Raw genomic sequence first — 21,298 nt, forward strand, 5'->3', positions numbered from 1 at the left:
GCCGGAGCCCGGCGCTCCTTCCTTCCGCGGGGCCGGGCGCGCCCCCTGCGCGGGGCGGCGGCGGTCGGTGGGCGGCCGGGCGCCCCCGCCCCGCTCTGGATGCCCATCGCGGCTGCTCGGGCCGGGGGGTGGCTGCGGCTCCCCGGCGCGGGGCGCGGGCCAGGATGCCGGTGCTGGAGCGCTTTTTCCCCGCGGCAGAGCCGGGCAGGCGGAGGAGGACGGGGGAAGAGCCGATGCCCTTTCCCATGGGCAGCCTGCCCGGTTATCAGCAGGGAACCCTGGCCTGGGATTTGCCCGAGATGATCAAGATGGTAAAGCTGGTTTGGAAATCCAAGGGAGAGCTCCGCGGGGCGAAGCACAGAGGGGTTCTGGAGAGCGAGGATGCCCTGGGCGGTTCGGCAGGTAAGTGTCCCCCGCCCTGCTGCTCGGAGCAGCGAGGGAGCACACGCAGCTGGGGCCCGCGGCCGGAGCCGGCCCGTCCCGTCGCGGGGCAGAGCCGCCGGGGCCCGGGGCTGGAAAGGCGCGGAGCGCTGCCTGTCCGACCGGCGGCCGGGCTGGAAAACGTGCTTTTGGCAGCTCCCTCCCCCGCGGGGACACGCATACCGGAGTTTGTGCCGGATCTGAAACCAGGTCCATTTGCCGATGGCGCTCTCCCGGTCCAATCTGTTGCGTGGTTTTATACCCAGAGTGATAAAAGCTCGGCTGAAAACTAGAGCAAGTAGCTCCGTGGCTTTGAGGCTGACCTCGGCCAGCCGCTGGGCTGGGTGCCGGCGCGGGGGAGCCTCTCCCCGGCCCGCACGGAGCTTGGCACGGCGGCCCCGCGGTCACGGTGACGGGGGAGTGGAGCCCCGGGGCCGCCGGGCAGCGCGGCCGCTACGGGAGCTTCCCCGGTTGCTTTCGTCGTGCCTTCCGAGCGCATGGCCTGTCCTCTCACACCGCCGAACACGCACCGATCTTTGCGTGCACTGGGCTCATATCACATGCTCTGCCCGCGCTTCCCTTGTGCAAAGCGGAGCGACTTCCTTACGACTTGTGTGTTGTTGGCCACCGGTATGAAAAGCTTGAGACCAATTCTTGGAGTAACGCTGCCCCATCCCACTACTTTCTCTTTAAACGTGCTGTATTACTGGCTAAAGAGCACATGCTTTCCTATTAACTATAAATCTTGCATGTCAGTATTTTCCTAACTCAGCAACATATGGCACCACATCACGTGATTTATGGAAGTCCAGGTTAGACTTAACTACATTTTCATTAGGTAGAGACGAGTTGTCAGGTTAGCATGGTACTTCTGTTCTAATTCTGCATCTTGACCCATGCTCCGCATTGCTTATGGTTCAAAACGTCTTGCCTTATGTTGGAGGCAACGTCTTACCTCCTTCAAAACCTCTTGCCTTCTCTTGAATACAGGGTCGTAAGGCTATAGTGTCAACTGCAAATGTTTTATTCTCCTGTAATTGTATTACTGTGATTTAATAGACTTAGTGAAACTGTGTGGCTCATTCCTTCAGAACTCTGCATTATCTCATCTCTGCAACTTGGTCACTAAATTCTTCCAATGCACTCAGTCTTCAAAGATTATGTCTTCACCTTCTCTTGGTGTGCCCTTTATCGAGATCTATAATTGACAGTATTTTGTACCAGAATAATTTAATTTCCTAGGTAAAATAACCTCACTGTAGGTATTCAGAGTGCCTGTGTGTATATGTATGTATGTATTCTCTGTGTAATTGTATAAATAAACTTGAATATTAAATAAGTATTGGTGTATCACTTTTGAATGCCCACTAAGGTTGACTGGTTGGCCGTTGTATGTTCATTATTTCAGATGTTTGCAGTTTAACCAAAAAATGCTGGGTTCCCTTCTGTTTTGAAAAAGGGAAGATAGTTCTTGGGCTCTGAGGAAGATGTACAATTGGCCACCCCACCCTTTGGGAATCACTTCAGCTTAAAAGAATAATAAGTAAGAGTATTGTGGATAATGAAAGAGAAGGTCAAATTGCTCTTTAAGACATGGAGCAAATCAGCTGGGAAGGTAATGTAGCCAACCAGGGAGATTGAGGTTTGTGTGGTGAATGCCGAGTGTTCAGAGATGGACCCTAATCAAACAACCTAAGAAATGCTGCAATGGTTACACCTTATGTTTGAGTAATAGTGGTTTTTCAGTGTGCTTATGTTTTATCTGGTGAAATTACTTTCATTAGGTAACAAATGAGATTCGCCTTCAGATTCCTGGAGGCAAGTAAAAATGAGCATGAATGTACAGAGACAGATTAGTCCACTAGCAGGATGTGAGTAACTTGCATTTACTCAAATGGCCATTAATCGTATCCTGTGGAGGGACAGTCCTCTTCATGATGCCAGATCCTATTTCATAAGCTCAGCTGACTTGCACCAGTACAAATCAGAGCAGAAGATGACTCTTAACTCTCAACACTTTAAATACGAATCATCAGACAGTTTGTGAACCAGACCTGGGTTGCTGGTTTTTCCTCCTCAGCAACAGTCATCCTAGTAGTTTTCCCTCTTGTGGTTTCATTTTAGTCACTTTAAGTACATTGGAGTATGTGGGAAAACCAGTAAATGCTGAAATCTAGTATACTTTATTAAGTGCAGAGTCAAAGAATGCAGAAATGGGAAGAGAAGATAATAATTTGGAAGACTCAGTAGTTTGAAGTACTCAGCTTCATGTTTGTATGGTATTTTGTACATGTTTGACTCCTTAAAAAAATGAACAAAAATGTATCATTTACATGTTATAAAAGAGGCAGTACATAGTTGGGAATCAGATTTTCTTCAAGTGAAGTTAAAGCAAATAACTTCTGCTTGAGGTACTGCTAGCTAGGCAAATAAATGTTGATTGTTCAGTAGTAGAGTTCACAACACTTTCCACATCAAGGGCTTTTTCATTTGAATTTTTAAGTGTTCATGTGATAACTTATGTTCTGTTATCACATCCTCGTAAAACTACTTTGCTTACAGTAGAAGAGGAAATAGATATGAATTCTGGAAGGAAACTGTCAGGATTTCTGCCTTGCTTGATCATGATAATAGAGATTTAGCTAAGCAAATTGGTTTCCTTGCCTGAGTGATTGGACTGGGTTTTGAGCTGGCTTTCAAGAAAGTTACAACACTCTTGACCATAGGTAGTGAGGAGGAAGGAGAGCTATATCTGCACATGATGTGAGTTCTGTGGATGGCAGTGTTTTGGGGACCCACATAGCCATAATTTATACCACATTCCTCTTTCCTGAGGTAGGAGTAGAGAGATGCTAGAGAGCAAAACTATCTGTGCGTCCTGGGCTCTCAAATGTGAGACCTGTGTCTGGGTCTTTCATCTTGTTCAGTACTGAGAATAAGCTACATAATCTCCCTGCAAAAAAAGTGTTTGCAAGACATCATGCAGCATATAGCTGGGATGAATGAAGAACTCTGATCTCACAGAGACTGCCTGCCTGGGATGATGATGATTTATTTTCACTGCCAAAGCAATAAAATTCACATCTTGAGCCTTCTTGTTGCACTGCTTTTTAAAGTTAATATCAGTTAAAACTACAGACCTTTCTCCTGCTCCTGGCCTGCTGTTGCTTGGTAACTCTTTTTTCCCCCCATTTCAATCCCTGACCAAATCGACACAAAACTGTGGTTTGGTGAAGCCTCTCTCTGGCTGTGCCAGAAGCCATTTTGTTGGGAAATTGGTATAATTTGATATCATTCCTTATAGTGTTTTGAATAGATTACTTGCAAGCCAGTCCTTTTGACTTGATTAAAATAACAGCATGTGTTGATTCTTACCTGAAACTATGTTGATCTCTAGGAGGGAACTGTGTTCTGTTTGTGACCCTAAGTTTTTTATCACCCTTTCCTAGAGTTTGGCAGTATCTTTGCAGATTAAACAAACCTGATCAGGGAACAGGTACAGGTTTGCCTCCAAGAGTCTTCCTTATGAGCATTAGCAACCTCTTAAACTTGCAGTGATCATCCCAGATAACTCCAGGGAGACTTTGTGTATTGAGTCTTGCACGTGTGCAGACATGCAAGACTTTCAGAGAAGGTGCAGTGTTACTTAGAATTATCAAGGTCTGTTGAGAACACTGGGTTTTTTGAAGTAACTCTGAATGTTTTTTTCCACTTATCTCTCTCTGTCTGTACATATTTTCTCAGAAATGTAGGTTCTGATTCATGAATGCATCACACTTCTTAACTGATGAGTCCCTTTGCCATGAGTAGGAAAAACAAACCAGTATTGCACATCACTCCTATTACAGTTTGCTTCTGGGAAAATTTCTGTCGGTTGTTGGTGTGTCTGCTTCTCCTCTTCAATCAAGAGTCTCCTTTCCAATTCAGTAATCCATTCAAATATCTTGCCATTGTCCAAACTGATGTTGCTCTTTCAAACCTTACAGCTGTGTGCTGAGCAATCCTTGTGATACACCCGTTAGAGAGGTCATTGTCAAATCATATGTGCTTCTTTGGTGGTCACTTGAAGGTCTTCCCTAAAGTTATACACAGGACCTCCCAAAGACTCGGTTCTTCGTGGTGTCCAAGGAAACATACCTTCTACTTATTTTTTTTTTTTTTTTTATATAACAAATTTTATCATGCTGTGCAATAGCTTTGCTGTGCTTGTTAAAATAAACTTCATGCTTCCTCTTCCCATCATTGCATCTGGAATCTGACCCAAAATGATTTGAGTCAGAAGGAACCTTTAAAGATAATCTAGTTCCATCCTTCCTGCCATGAACAAGAACAGGGACCTTCCACTAAACCAGGTTGCTCAAATTCGCATCCAACCTAGCCTTGAACACTTCCAGGGATGGGGCATTCACAACTCCTCTGGGCAACCTGTTCATGTGTGTACTTGCTGAATTTTGTTTAGTTGGTACACCTTGAAACTCGTGCATGTGTTTGTAGTTCCACTGTAATAACTAATAATCATGCTTAAAATCTGTGAATTACTGAGAACCAAATGGGGCTTTGGCTAACAGCTTCAAAAGGTCATCATTTTGTGTAATTGGTGTTGAGCATGTAGGTGCCACAGAGGTAGATCCAAGCAGTAAATAAAACATGGGAGGTATCAAATGGCATTATCCTAGCATCTGACCAGTCTCCTGTTATTCTTTAGATTGAAATCAGCTTTCAGCTTTGTTTATGTCCTACTGAGAGATGCACAGCAGGCAGGAGGGCAGCTTGCTGTATATTTCCTTTTTTTTTTTCCTCCACCAAGTTTTATGCTGAGAATTGTTAAATCCATTATGGTTACTAGGGACAAAGAAAGTGAATTTGATAGGATCAAGGCTACCTGTGGCAACTTTGTCTGCTCTCAGACTGTTGTGTTGGAACACCAGCCCCTGAGAAGAAGTATGCTCTTCTATATTCTTGTGAAGAGCTGGTTGAATCAGTGGGACTGTGTGTGATGATCTCATTAAGAACAGCGAAATGAGACACTGTCCAGTACCACTTCTATAGTGTGTGTAAAGTAGACCAAGAGATAGAATTCAGAGTACATCTGTAGGTAGTGCTGTTCAAACGTAACTCTTCAGTCTGCTGGCTGAACATAAGTTAGTAATACATGTGAATTGGGGTTATTTTTTCCAAAAGACTTTAATAATTAGAGAATTGTGTTCAAAGATTAAAAAAAATAATTTTGAGACATTAAAATTGTGGTCACTGTTCAAATTAAGGCCCTTATTTAGCACCTAGTTCTTTATCTTAAAGTATTTTTAAAATGTAGTATAGAATGAGAAGCTGAACTGCTAGTAGAAATCTTTGATTTTGAATATGTCAAAATGAGCTGATGTGAGTGTGTTTGTCAACCAAAGTCTGTTTATTTTGTGAGTCCAAATTTTCACTCAGTTCTACTTAGCCACTGTGCTGAACCCCACTCTCTTTTACTTCATTCCTATGTAAATTTTCTGTTGAGAATTTGTTAGGATTTTGGGATATTGTTTAAGTTGGAAGTGACCTTTAAGATGACCAAGTCCAACCATTAACCTAGCACTGCCATGTCCACCAAAATAAGAGCTAGACCAGGGATAAGGAATTAAAGAAGAAATAATCTGAAAATCTCACTGATTTCTGAATGGTCTTTCAGTTCAGCCTGGCTGGTGTATTTTTTGTTTGCATTATTGTTGGAAATGTTGGAAATGTTGGAAAAACAGAATTTATTTGCAGAAATACTTGGAGAAGCAATTTGAGCAGCTGTTCAGTTACGTACAGCCACGAAAGAGAGAAAAAAGATTACAATATTATAGAGTTAAGACTGCAGGATAAAGTGAGGAGATGAAATGTAATTGCCCAGGTTGGATGTTGGCCAGCATGAAGAAAGGAATGCTGCTGGTGTGCTAGAAAAGTGACAGAGGTGGTATGTCAACTCTGCTGAAAACTATAGACACAAATAGAGCAAATTCTGGTGAGCTGCGAAATGGTGGACAGATCTGTGGTTTTCAGTGAAGCTTTTCTAAATATCAGGAGCCAAAGATGTGGCTTTATATGTAAAAATAGTGTTTCTAAAGGAAAAGCTACTACACTATAATATAAATGGAATTTTTTTGTTGTGGGTTTTTTATGGGTTTTTGGTTTTGTTTTTATATCAGTGTTTGCTTCATTAGGGTTAAAGCTGATGGCTTTATTTTACTTTGGTAAATTGTCTGTTAAATTCTCTATACTCTGTGAAGAATTCAACTGAGAAGTGGCTACCAATAGTAAGTAGTAGTGATATTAGCCATCATTAGTGGTGATGATTTTCTGTATTGCTTAAATGTTGTGAGAGAAATGTTTAAAATTCACAGTGGGAGGTGTGGTACTGCATCTAACTTCCAATGCTTCTAAAGTAGGAATAGCGCATTCTATGCAACGTATTTGCTATTTCAGCCCTTCTTCATAGCAAACGTATTTTGTGGTTTGTCATGCTTAAAACTGCTTGGAGACATGCATCCCAGACAGCTTTCTGTAGTCCTACTTTATGAAGTGTGAGTTTGGCTTTCCATCCAGGCAGCAAAAGAAAAAGGGTGCTCATGTCACCGTTTTCTTCCCTATGATGTGAGGATCTATTCAGACCCCCTCCCCAGAGCTCTGCTTTGAGAATATGCTAAACCGTGTTGCTTATGATAGCTCACAGGCTGCCAAACTGCTGTCACATTTCCAAGGGGCATCTTTATGAATGGGCAAACTTGTCTGAATTGGAGTTGTACTGCAGGAACTCACTGGTGTCAGCTTTGAAAAAAGTCAGCTGACCTCAGGCCGTTTCTTCACAGCAGTTATGCACCTGGTTCTGGCCATAATGCTCTAAAACATGCTAGTCCTCCTTTCTTCCTTTGGTCTGGACTAAAAAGTGAAACACTCTTGACACTTAAAACACGCTTTGACATTTGTTAAAAACTTTTTATAAGTCCTCCTAACCTTGTTCAAAAAGAGCATTTATCCTGCTAAATTCTGGGATAAATTACATTAATTTAAGTACTCTAATGGTTTGTACTACAGACTTGCAAACATAAGATGTCTCAGCTCTTCATTTTTTTCCTCATCTTGCAACATAAAATTTCTTCTGTCACTGTTATGGCTACAAATGAACAAACTCTGTATGGCAGAAGGAATAAATCCTTCTTGCTGGATAAAGCATTCTTTTGGCTCTCCTGTAAACAGCCAGCTATGGTTTTCCCTTTCCCCTCCTCAAATCACCACAAGATCATAGGAGTTCCTTTTTTTAACCTGTTACCTGCTAGGAAGAGGCATAGTCTTGTGGAAGTTCCTGATGCTGCAAAGATGAACGTAGTGTGGTCTAAGGTGTGTACAAAGAGGAAAGTCCAACACAACAAGGGTTTAGCAGACTCAACATCGAGAGTACTGCTGTCAAATCTGCCTCTCATTGCAGTAGAGGGGCAAAACCCTTCCATTGCTCTTTGAACAGAATACCGTGAAATTCAGGTATCCTGGAAATTTCTCTCAGAAAATATGATTTTGTAAATCAGTTGGCAAAAGTCAGTGACAATCTTTGAAAGTGCTACCCTATGGGAGTGCTCCCCAGTCCAAGTTGCTGAGGACCTGGTTCAAATTGCACTGAAGCTAGGGGCAGTCTTTCCATGGACATGGATGGGCTTTGTTCTAAACCCGGATGTTCAATAGTACTTCTAAGTAAAATCCTGTGGAAGGTGTACTCTTAAGTGTCTCTTTATACACAGGAGACCATTTGGAGAAATTGCTGTAAACTTCCCCAGCTGTGATCCTTTTTGAAGGGGAAGTGTGTAAAACTCCATTTCCTTTGGGAGACTATGAAATCCTTTAAATCTGTAGCCAGCTCTGGTTTGTGTGTGCTATCTCAGTGTTCTCCTGCTATCTCTGACCTAAGGTAAGGACAAAATATTAACTCAAAGGCCTACGTAATAGCTCTGTGCAGGTGCAGTTAGAAATGAAGTGTTATCCTGGAAGGTTTTCAGAACTCACTGTGCTGTGGCAGGCATTGCTTCATTCCTGCTACTTAAGCACTGCCTTGAGATTGAATGTTTTGTTTTCAGCTGCTGGAATTACAGATCAACCAGAAGAATAAACTAGGTACTGCACAGCAGTGTTGGAACACTGCTTTTGAAAGTTAAATTGTAAAGCAGGTTCATGAAGTAGAAGGAATTAGTTTTAAGCTTGCTGGAGCTGTGTTTCAAAATAGTCAAAAGCTGGTGAATATTCAATTAAAAATTATAAAGAATAATTGGACAATGCAGGCACAGAAATTTCTTAAGACATCAAAATTTTGACAGGTGCAGAAAACACCTTAAGCACACAGTCCACTAGCCTGTTTTTTAATAGCTGTTGACTAAGTTCTTCCTTGTCTAATAAGAAGTGGTTCCCTGAGCAAGCTTTCCGTTAGTTAAGGTTAGCAGCAGTTAGTCCTCAGGGGGTTATCGTTTCATGTATCTGATTATCAGGAGACCGTGTTCAGTGAAGCACCCAGGTGCTTATCCAAATTGCGGTCTGTTCCAAACTTCACTTATGCAAACATCTTCCAAACAGTTCATGTGTGCAAATCTTAAGCTGGAAATCTCGTAATTACAGGCTTTCATGGAAGATTTCTTATTTCCTGCTTCCAGCCTGAGTGGATATACTGCAGGAACAGCTGCCTTCACAGTAATTCGGCAATTACATTTTTAATTCCAAATGGAACTGAGAGAATAAAGGGATGTGAGATACTGGGCTTCTGTGAAGTACCAAAAAGAGCGATTTGATCCACTTTGGGTTTTGCATGCAGGTTTGTCTCATTAAAAGAAGTGGGAGGAGGGAAAGAATTCTGCATGCTCTGCTTTCAGATTTTTTTAACGATACAGATTATATTCAGCCACACTAACAGTGAGAAACAGAAGACTGTGTGCAAGAGATTCTGAATTTCATACACGTTGCACAGCTATTACACTTGCTTTCTCTTCTTCCTGAAAACACTAGTGAGCCTACATCTTATGCTCTCATTTGGGAACTAAAGCTAACTGAATAAATTAGTACTGGTAATAGTACTGGGCCTTTCTTGAACTCAGTTCTGTGTGTGTGTAAACGAGGTGTGTTGCTTTCCATGACCGCTGGAAAAGAGACTAAGCAGAGAGGAATTTACTGCACAGATGAGAACTACCACCCTAAAATGGCAGAGGAGCAAAGCTTTTAGGTGAGACACTGTCAGCATGCACTTCCAAGCAGGGTCAGTTTGAACATCCTGCTTAGAGTCAGCAAACTGAGAGCTCTGAAGAAAGCTGAGCAGTGAGGAACAGAGAGCCTGAAGATGAGAAGAGCAATGGGTAGAAGTTGGAGGGAGAGAAGAGGAATTTCTTGGTGCTGTTCAGTCCGCTAGCACGTCTCATTTAAGTTTAATCCCGAGTTCCCTCCTTGTCAGTCATGAGAAGGCAACGATCACTGGTGTATGCCAGTGGTGGCACAGCTTTTTCCCCGTCTTCTTTCTGTCAAGTAGTCCTGCCCTCTCATTGAAAACCATAATTGCAGCTGTGGATAAGGGCATGGTGACACTGATAAGATGGGCTTGGTGCAGTCATGCACTGACTCTCAGAGGCTTTGCTTTAAAAGGAGCATCTTGTGCATTGTGAATTACCAGCTTTTCTAGCTTCATGCATCTCAGCCAAAGTAATGAAGTAGCAAGGATAGCAACTCAAAGTTACAGCGGCATGGGGGCTCATGTTGAAGACATGCTGCAGGCATGAGCATACAGGACCTGTTGCAAGACCACACTAATTCAGCTTAATGAGTAATCAGGAGGTTTCAGCATGATATCTTGTGTTTCTTCCTGATTGTAACTAACTTGCCCACGGTAGAAGTGAAGAGTAGAAGAACTTAAGGGGCTGGTGCAGATAACATACTGCATACAAGGTGAAGTGCAGCAAATAGTACTAAGTAGCTTAAGACAGAAGTGTGCTTAAAGACCCTATTTTACCCGTGGAGAAAATAAGAGAGTCAGAAGAACAGGATTTTCCTATCTTAACTAGACTGGGATGTGTTCACTGAGCGGTTGGCATACATGTGAGAAATGTATGATCTTTGACAAGATTTCACAGAGCCTCAGTAGGACCTGGATGCTTAGATCTTCATGAATAATTAGGTCTGAAGTTCTGTTTTGTTAAGATAGAAGTCTGACTTTAAGTGTCTAAGAAGCTACCTGATTAGTGTTAAATAAATGCTTAAGCTACCTACAGAATACACTGTTCTGATTTTCTGAGTTACAAGATGCAATCTGTGAAATGCAATCATCTATTGAAGGTGTGTAGCTGTTAAGTCATATTTACATTAAAAAGATGGAATTCAGAATAAGGTTATAACGCATAACTAGGCAGCTATTTAATTTCTCTGTGGAATAGCAATAGAACATATGTTCCCTTCCCCCATTGCCAGCCACGCACATCATTAAATATGTACTTAGTAGCTGGCAAAACAGACTAAATGTTAAACTAACTTTGCTAAGAGTGAGCTTGAATTCTCATACTGAAAATGCAAGGTACCTAATTTAAATGTTGGCCCCTTGACAGAATCTGTACCACAAGCCTCCCAAGACCGTCACTAATCTTTTTGTAGGTGCCCTGCAGCCAAAAATGTGCTGATGTCTGGCTTTGCACAGACTGGAGACCTGGGAGATTATATGTTTTGAATAGGATCAAATGACTAGAAGGGGAGAGCACTCTATACTTAGCTGTCTTGTCACACAGACAGAAAAATGTTTTGCATGTGACCTTGTTAACAACATGAGTTAAGAGTAACGCTGTGAAGTAGGGGCAGAGCTACTGAAGCTTGGATAATAATTGAGAATCCATGTTTTTCTGGTCATCTGCTTAATTGATTCTTTCCCCCCATTCTTCCATTTAGACTTAGTGACTTCAATTTTCATGCTGACTTCAGATCTCATGGAGAGATCTGGGTGAGAAAATCTAAGACAACTAGAAGATCCGATCTCCCGGGGCCAGTTCTCCTCCATGTTAGAAAAGCAGAGCAATAGTTCAGTAGAGGATTTCTTTTTCACCATCACTGTCAAATCCTTGATTTCTCTTAACAGTCACTTGTTGTCCTTTCATGCTGCAAAATCTGTCCAGGCATGTTCCTTAGCCACAGTGCCTTTGAGCATTTTTCCAAATTAATATGATCAGGCTTACTACCTCACTACAAATTAATTATCTTTTGTTGCAATCTTCTGTCTTCAACATAACTGGATCCCAGACCTGCAGTCTTATTTGCCTCTTCTCTGTTTCAGGTGGTCTGAAATCTTCCCTTCCTGCTGCTTCCACCTCTCTGCACAGTAGATTTTCACTGATGCTTCTTTCAACAGAAAATTGACATCCCTGTCCCTCTCACTCCCTCTTCCTCCTTTTTTAGAGGCAGAGTTTTCTTTCCTCTACTGAAGGATAGCACATGGTAGATAAGACTGTTTCCTGTTGGAGTCTGCAGACAATGTCCTGTACAAATACAGCTTTCTCGGTCACTGTATCAATGACTTGTGAAATGTCTCATAAATATCTGTTCCCTAGCTGAATTCAATAGAACTCTTGTTTTTCCCCAGATACCAGCCCACACCTTATTTTAGTTAGGTTAGATGAAGCCACTGGGACGACTGTCACTGTGCAAAGGCAGGCATGCTGCCAACCACCAACTATTTAAATTATGTGTCTCAGCCAGGAGGTATATGTTCTGTGCCCTGGAGGAGCTTCTCTTTCGCTTCTGTCCAGAAGGATAGAGTAGATACCGAAACTTAATTTTCTATGAAAACCTTGTTGGGTACTGGGTCACAAACGTTGCAATCACCAAAACTGTATGGCTTGTTCCCAAGTGAACTGGTAATGTGCTGCTGGTACAAACTTTTTTGGCTTAAATATCGTTGCAGAAAAGTTCTGTTCCAGTTCCCAGAAACATCTTTTTATCAAGAGAAAGTCCTCAGCCTCCTGTGAGTGAGCACAAGCAGGGCATGCAGCAGCAAAACTTTGTATATGAGTCACGTTGCTGTTGCAGTTAAGCTACTGAAAAAGTAATACGGAACCATCAGAGCCACACACAGAGACAGAAGTGGAAGAAGCAAAGATCAAATAAAATGAAGCAGCATGATAGTAAAAGGAAAGCACGGAAAAATACGAATGCCGGACAGATGGCTTGGGTGGGGAGCACAACTAGTCTTTGGGATATAAGAACAGTTGGATGACTGTTTTAAAACCTTTTTAGAGAGGGAAACCAGTAATTTAACCAGATTGGACAAGGATAGAGCAAAAATAAGCTGCACTGAAATGAAGAAAGAACATCTTCTTAGGCATTATTGGTGTAGTGCTACATTACATTACAAATCATAGAATAGTTTGGGTCGGAAGGGGTCTCAGAGATCGTCTAGTTCCAACCTCCCTGCCATGGGCTGAGAAACCTTCCACTAGACCAGGTTTCTCAAAGCCCCATCCAAGCTGGCTTTGAACACTTACAGGGATGGGGCAGCTACAGCTTCTCTGGACAACCTGTTCCAGTGCCTCACCACCCTCACAGTTCAGAATTTCCTATATCTAATCCTTCAGTCTGAAGCCATCTCCCCTTGTTCTATCTCTTCATTCCCTTATAAAAAGATGGAATAGGAAAATGCATTCTTTAAGGCTCAATATGGGTGTTGGTGGAAGGTGGACAGTGAGGAGGCAACAAGTCACAAAATATGTGGCATTCAGTACCCTCTGGGGACAGGAGTACTTATTCTTTGGAGGGGAGGAGGAGATGGAACAATTGAAACTATTTTCGCTGTTACTTCTCTCCCTTTGTTATCAAATGTAAAATCTGCAAACACAGATGTTACAGTGGAACAGGGAAGATCTGGGCAAATATTTTATTGTGCTGTGTCTGTTTACAAGATGTTTCTACAAATTAAGAAACATGGAGGAAATACTGAAAAAAAAATAAAACGGAGCCACCTGCCAGCTCCCATTGCCTGGAGTGGTGCATCTTCCTGCTTGCTTTGAGTGGAAAGCCACACCTGAATGCTTGACTAGCTGAGAGAGGCAGTAAGTCAAGCTGGTGGAGCCAGAGATGGTGATTTTCCTAAATCACCAGACTCTGAAAATGCAACCTGCAAACTGTTACCAAAGGAGATAGCTTTCAAAAAACTGTCTCTACTGCTTGAAAAGCAGAGATGGGAGGAGGATGGGTGACCACTATGATGGTTTTTCTATGTGAGTCTGTTATAAGATGCAGGGTGGAGGAAGGAACTGACTTTCTTCTATTTCCTTTTTAGCTACTGAAGGCATGAACTAATTTACAGGAAAGGTGCTAGGCTTTTTTGGGGGCGGGGGGAGGTGTGGAGAACAAAGGCTCTGTGTGTAACTTAACGCCTCCAGGGGGAAGTCAACTAGCATTTAGAGCTCTTAGATTCCAGTGTGAACAGATCAGAAATGAGGTTAGAGTGTCAGCCGTCAAAATACACACAGAAGCCACTTTAAGGAGGCATGAATTATGCATGAGGCAGTCAGAAGCTTCTCAGGGCTAACTATGTTGACCTGTCACAGGTGATCTGTGCATCGGCTCAGTGGTGGTCTGGTGGTGCCTTCTTGCTGTGTGGCAACTGGGTTGTATTTCCTGGGCTGCAGGATGGTGTGGAGATTGAAAGTAGACCTGTGTCTCTGGCTTGGGCTGCTCAGCACATCGAGAATATAGTTGTACAGAGCTAAACAGGGCCACGAATGGGGAATCAAAAGGAATGCATTTCTTTCCATGCTGTTGCAGACCCTCTTTGTAAAGCAGATTTAAGCAACTTCAGGCAGGAGAGACTTTGAGCTGCCGTGGCACCTTTCCAGGATCTAATAAGAACTTGAAATGGAGCCCAAGCCCTAAATGCACTTTATTTAGGCTGAGAGTGGCAGTTTTTATTACTGCTGTAATTCAACAGGAAAAAGCTTATAATTTTGTTTTTGAGTTTCTAGCTTTGAAACTAGATGGATTTAGGAAGCTTTCATGTTAATTAACAGGTAAGATGAGGGCCAAACCCTTCTCATTCTGGATTTACTTTGCCGTCAGTGCTGACCTTCCGCACAGAGATTGTTATGCTTGCTAGTGAGGTAAAAACAGAGTTTGTATCATAGTCTCCTCTACAGTTCACCTTTAAAACCAGCCCGCAGCATGTGGGTACAGATGGATGATAGCTTTGGAAACCATGGTGGTATGTTGGAAGTTCCTGCCCACAAGTTCATTAGTCAGGTTATTTAACGTATTTGATGTATTTTACATTGAGAGAGGCTAGGGGTGTTTCCATGCTCCTCTAATATACCAGAGCTAGAGGGATGATACCTTCAGCAGCATGGCAGTTACTTCATAAACCAATATACACTTTGAGTACCATCACTTAACCTTCTCTATGCTTGAAGGTTGGTGACTGCCGGGAAGACTTACTGTTGTTGAAAACAATGACCTGTTAGCAAGACCAGCTACCAGTATTTCTGTTGTAACAGAACAGATTGCACCCCGTATTTTGTAACTGACTCAGCCCTTTCCAATTTCCCAGATTGAACCAGAAGGGAATTTTTTTTGCTGTCTGACCCCATTTGGTTTGCTTGAGGCCCAGTAAAGCATAAAGTAAAGCCAAGGTTGTAAGAATCACTCAGCTGCAGCTCTGATCCTTCCTCTAGAACTTTTAATTTACTGATTTATGGCTTTCATTTTTTTAAATAGGTGTATTCCTTTTACAAATTTTAAAACAAGGAAAAGTAAAATGGCAGTTGATCAGCAAAGCTGACTTCTCAGGAAAACTAACACAAAAATCAGTTTTGATGTGCTGTTGAAGGAATTAAATGGTACTCATTCCCAGAAGTTTGTAAGTATGTCTAATTCAACCATGGAATATTTATTTACACTAGGTATAGACTGCTGATCTGTAATTTATGATGTTTGTAAATATGCACATTATTCTATGCCTTCAGAAAAAAATTATCACAGTTTAAGATACTTTTTGTTTATCCTGATGATAATTAAAATCTTTCAAGTGTAGCTGTCCGTTTGTCCACTATGGCCCACTCTGCCCCACTTTGTGCTACCAAAGAATGAGACAGAGGAGCTAAGCCTGCCAGGGCCTCTTGGAGTTTCATGAAGAGCTGAGGCATGATTAGAAACTGGAAAAAAGGAAACCAGGAACTTTTATGTGTCAGTGAGAAAGGATGAGAGTTTTATGGGTGTAGAATGTGAGCCAAAAAAAAAAAAGATTTAAACTTTTGCTTCTGTTCCTAGGCATGATAGAAATAAAGAATTAATTGAGCAATAAAACGTGCTTATTGGAGTTGGCTAGTGTGGAATCACTTGTAAAGGATTACTAACAACAGGATGAGAATTTTTCCTCTGCAGGGAAGAAAAGTTAAGGAGTATAAAATATATGGCATAATATAGTCATAGGCATTTGAAATGCAAATACATATAATGTCCTTACCTTCCTTCCAACTTTGGCATTCATAAAATCTTTCCACAGTTCTGGTGACGAAGGGAGGAATGAAACCTCAGCCCTTTCAATGAGCAGCAACTTCGCCGTCACTTGTGTATGTCAGTGTTCCTTTAGGTGTTTTAAATCTGTGGAGTCCTGTTTCTGAAGTGCGAGTAAACTGCATCAGGACATTCTGCTTAATGATAGCTCAGGATTACTCCCAAAATAAACACTGTTCCCCATCCTTTACTGTTCATGCTGTTGTAAAACCTGATCTTGAAGGTTACCCTATTGGGCAACCTAGATACCTGTGTCGTATTATGCTGGGCACTGTTGGTGAAAAAAACACCTACAGTTATTAGATTCCAGCAAACTGAAAAATAAATCTAATAAACAAATGTAATCAATGGATGTCTTTGGAACTGCCCTCAAATAACGACTAAAATTTGTAAGTAAGACTAACCACTTTGCTTAGCAGTAAGTAGTTGTAGTACCGGATTTTAAGGAAAGACTGAAGGAAACCAAATTGCTCAGCTGCCACAAATATCCTCCTTTGTTCCTGTAACAGAACATAAAACAACAACTAATAAAAAAAAGTTTTATTAGCTGTTGGAAGAATTATTTCTATCAGCACTTCCCAGTAAAATTGAGGTGACTTAATTCCCAAACTTTCTTTCAAAAAAGGCGTTTTATCAAGCTGTTGGAAGTTGGCCACTGAATGTGTCTGTAACACATTAGGCACTGTTTCTCAAAACACCTTGTGGACTGCTAATTGGGGTTTGCATAATACCACAAAATTGCAGACATTCCTTTGAAATAAGTAGGAATGAAAACTGCTTTTCTGGGGTAAAAGAAAAAGGAATTTTTTATTTTTAACAAAAAGGCTAACAAAAATCCTTTGTTTGAATATGTTATAATTATTGTTTGCTTTTTTTTCCCCTGAAGAAATTAGTTTGAGGAAAAGTTTCTAAACAGTTTCGAATTACACAAGTTCAAGGAGGGCCTTGTACATACAGTACTACTGTTCAGGCCACGAGGTAAACAATTATGAAATGCCTTTGAAATGCAAGGTTGGTAAGGCTTTTCAAGGTTATGTATTTTGTCATTGTAAGTTGTTGGGAGCAGGAGTGAGTGATACTTACTTATGCACAGATGTGCAAATGAAAATGTTATGAAATTTGATAGCTGTGAGTCTGAATTCTTAGTTATAACACTGTTTTAAATCTGATTTATACTAGGGACTGGGTCAGGATCTAAAAGAAATTAAAAAAAATAATTAGAGAAATACATTTGCTTGGTCAAAATTCAGACTTACTCTGCTCTTTTGCTGGTGAGTGCATGTGCGTTTCAGGCCCATCTGCGCTGCAAATCTGGAGTTGTACTGGGTTTGAGTCTGAAGGTGATTTTAGGGTAGAACAGGATTGAACCAGGGCTGGCACAGAAGGATATTAGGCTGCATTCTGCACTTCTGGGTTTTTTTAACCATTGGATCACTCTGAGCTGTGAATCCTTTTCATGGCTTTGAATTTTCAGAATGTCAATCCAAGCAAGCTGAATTTGTTTCAGCAGTGTCCAACAATTTATCATGACTGGGCATGGATAGCAACTCTTTATGAAGAAAAAGGTGGAAAAAACCAGTTTCAGAGCACTGTGAAAGAATGACTGGGTGCATGAGAGAGAAAATCCTGTCCAAGTAACTATTATTTCTACCTGAAATTCTGAAAGGGTAGATGTAACATCTTAAGCTCTGGATGACATACCCAGCCTGAAAGCATGAACATTGTATTTCCAAATCTGTTTCACCTTGCTGTGTGATTTTATGTTTAATGAAATAACAGCAAAACAGAAGCTTTAAGGCAAGCAGATGTGCTGGATGTTGATAGAGTTGGAAACTTACCCTGTGTTTATCAAAAAGAACAGTCTCTTATGGTGAGGAACTCAGTACAGCAAATAATACAGTAGTTTGGGGAACAGAGAGATGTTGCAGAAAGGAGAATTTTTTTATTTCAAGTGCCAAGTTTGACAGGACTTTGTAGTTAATAAATACCTAATGCTTGTATCTCAGACATGGTATTTCAGTCTTGTATAAAGAAGGGTTTAAATGAAAAGTACACGTCCTTCATGTAAATCAATTACTCAAAAAAGGAAAGAAAATCACCTTTTGTTATATTTGAAGCACAGGAGGAGGCAGCAAGGGCAGATTAGCAGGGCTTTATGCAGCAGTGCCTGTGTATGAAATAAACAACTTTTGACAGGAAGATTACAAAAACTGGAATCATGAAGAGAGAAAAGCTGTTGCTAAATGGTAAGCATGCATTTGCTTTATTTACCCACCATTTTCCTTCTGCTTTAACAGAGATATCTTCCAGGCTCTTGATCATCCCTGAGCTGTCAAAAACTTTGTCACTTCTGCAGTAAACACACATTTACACAATCAATTGGGTGGGAGAAACTCCCTGCCCTCTCATGCAGCGCCCCATGGATTCCACTCTGCTGCTAATGCTGGAGCATGGAGTTTGTGCACAAAAGTGGGTGGCAGATTGCAGAAAGGCAGGGTGTCCAGTGCTGTATATTTTTAACTTTATACATCTCTCTCGAAAAGACAGGTGGATGAACAAAGGAAATGCAGAAGAGCAAAGGTGGGAAAACAACCTGATGAGAGAAAAAATTCCTTCTTCAAATGAGAGGCTTTGTCACTGAGCCACGGACTTGAAAATAATGATGATTGGTCAGAGGTATCTACTAAAGGTAGAATTCCCTTTAGACTGGTAACAAGAGCAGTTAGAGCAGAAAAAAAAACCCTCTAGAAGAGCACAGAATGCACCCATCTCTCTTAACAGCAGTGATGAGAAAATCATCCTCCTCTCCATAGAGTCCTTGTGAGTGTAAGGTGAAAATCACAGAAAACAGTCACAGAATCACAGAATCAGCTAGGTTAGAAAAGACCTCTGAGATCACTGAGTCCAACCTATGACCAAACACCCCCTTGTCAACTAGACCATGGTACTAAGTGCTACGTCCAGTCTTTTCTTAAACACCTCCGCCTTCCACCACCTTCCTGAGGAGTCCATTCCAATGCCCAGTCACTCTGTCTCCTGTAGAACTTCTTCCAAATGTCCGCCCTAAACCTCCCCTGGCGCAGCTTAAGACTGTGTCCTCTTGTCCTACTGCTGGTTGCCTGGGAGAAGAGACCAATGCCCACGCGGCTACAGCCTCCTTTCAGGTAGTTGTAGAGAGTGATGAGGTCTCCCCTGAGCCTCTTCCTCTCTGGGCTAAACAACCCCAGCTCCCTCAGCTTCTTCTCATAGGACCTGTGCTCAAGTCCCTTCACCAGCCTCATTGCCCTTCTTTGAACATGCTGCAGCATCCTTCTTCAACATCCTTCCTGAATGAGGGGCCCAGAACTGGACACAGTACTCAAAGTGTGGCCTCACCAGCACTGAGTACAGGGGAATAATCACTTCCCTGGTCCTGCTGGTGACCCATGGTTCAAATACATTCTGTCGTGTTTCTTATTTTAGAGCCACTTCTTAGAAATTGCAGGGGGGTACCCCAAAAGACAGATAAACTGCACACTGAGAACAGTGTTTTCTGAGATCATGAAGAAAGTTCTCTTTGCTTTTTGGGTTTACTAGCATTTTACTTGTTTCCCCTACAGTTCAAGGTTTGGCCCACACTAGTTGAAATGTACGCTTACACAAAGCCTGCAAAGAAGTCTTATCTCAGTATTGTTTTGAGGATGGACATGAAGACTGAATCATACAAGGCTATGTGATCTTTGACTGGATTTGAACCTTAGCAGTCTACCTTACGTATATGGAATAGTCAAAGCCATTGATGTTATGTGCTAGTAAAGAAGTGTCTTAAAGTAATTTTACTCCTGACCTGAAGATGGTAGATTTGTTTAAATTTAAAGCCCATCAAAGTTCTTTACCTAAAATCTAGTGTAAACTGAGAAAAAATACTTTGAGATGGACTATTCCCTCAGTATTTCCAATCCAGTCAAAATGTAATTTAACTGTCTTTGTGATTCTTTGCTAACACCAAAAGTGTTACCTTTCCATTAGCCTTCTCCATCTAAAGGCAAGAAATTAAAGGAAAACTGTATCTCCAGCCATGAAAACTGTTCATTTTAGCACTAATTTCTTTAACCAAGCAGAGTTTCATCTATGTATGAAAATGCACTGAACATCAAATAGGCAACCATAGTGTTGCTCAGTTAGCTGAGTAAACTGTCATATTGACTCAAATTGCACTTTCTGCACATACACACATTTCAAATATAATTTTTTTACTTCTGTGGTGAAAATCCTCATTTTCTCTTGTTGCACATAACTGCTGAGCAGGTGCAGTGAAGTATAAGCATTAGATACTTCACAAGTGTGGTGGGTTTTACATTTACATTGTGGGACTGAATTTGGAAAGACAACAGGAGCCTTTAAATTAGTATTCACTGGTTTCAGATAGCAAAGATTATGTAGTTTTAGGGAAGCTGAAAAAAGATATTTTCTTGTCTTTCAGTGGGTTTGTACAGCCTGCGAGCATCTCACGTACTGCTTAAGGATGTATGAGATGGTAGTTAATGAAGTGTGGTAAGCTAAAAGTAAATATTCAGATATGGGCATCATAGTATGTAGCTCAATTAATTTGACCACAATTATTATATAATTACTGTGGTAATGAATGGTTTCTGAGTTTTTACTTCACAAAGGATAGTTATGTACTCTTAGTATTTTCTTGCTAAGAGTTTAGTTTAATTAGTTGAGTTTAAACACAGCTTGCTGTGAAAAGCAAATGTTTTAGTATGTTATTTTTTTTATGAGTTAAGACTGGGGAAGTATGAATTTACAATGAGAAAGCATACTGAAAGCTTAAGTGTTCTTCAGCAATACCCAGAAAATAGGTTTCTGTTGAAAACCTATTTGGATGTTTCTTTTTCCCCTTGGTACTGTTGAACGAATAGCCTTTAAATCCAATTAGTTTTGTGTCAGATAACATTTGAAAATATTTTATTGTATCCCTTCCACAAAGAAAAATTAGGGTGAATCTAATAGAATTTTGCATACTATTCTAAATTACTCCCAGCATTTAACAGTTATCTCCTTTCTATACAGCTTGTCCTAGAGCTGTAGTCCTTCTAGAGAATTTTGTTCTTGATCACTAGGTGTCAGTGATTCAGCTCAAAGTTAAGATGCTTCAAGGTATAGCCAGAGGAAATCGAGTCAACTAAATACTTCTCTGGGCTCCACTGACTTACGACTTTGACTATAATGGGAGCTGAGACATGTAGCTATATGCAAATGCTTACATTTAAGTATTAGATGTAGGGAAATAATTTTCTCTCAGCCTTTATGTTCTGCTAGACTCTGGTGAGGCTAGTTTGTGATGGTCTGATCTAGAGCC

General features: G+C 41.3%; 1 protein-coding gene across 2 annotated transcripts in view; it reads left to right on the forward strand.

The window, feature by feature from the left end:
- Positions 1–21,298, forward strand: part of PDE7B (phosphodiesterase 7B) — a 173,238-nt gene that overhangs the window by 92,555 nt on the left and 59,385 nt on the right. The window contains exon 1 of one of the 2 annotated variants that reach the window (XM_027669973.1): positions 82–402. The exons of the other annotated variant lie outside the window; for it this stretch is intronic. Coding sequence (XP_027525774.1) covers positions 165–402 — 238 coding nt within the window. The 5' untranslated portion in view covers positions 82–164. Of the gene's footprint in view, positions 1–81; positions 403–21,298 lie in introns of those variants that run through there. 2 annotated transcript variants of the gene reach the window in all.

Source organism: Corapipo altera, unplaced genomic scaffold (assembly GCF_003945725.1).
Source record: "Corapipo altera isolate COAL_440 unplaced genomic scaffold, ASM394572v1 2b, whole genome shotgun sequence".
NCBI classification, from domain to species: Eukaryota; Metazoa; Chordata; class Aves; order Passeriformes; family Pipridae; genus Corapipo; species Corapipo altera.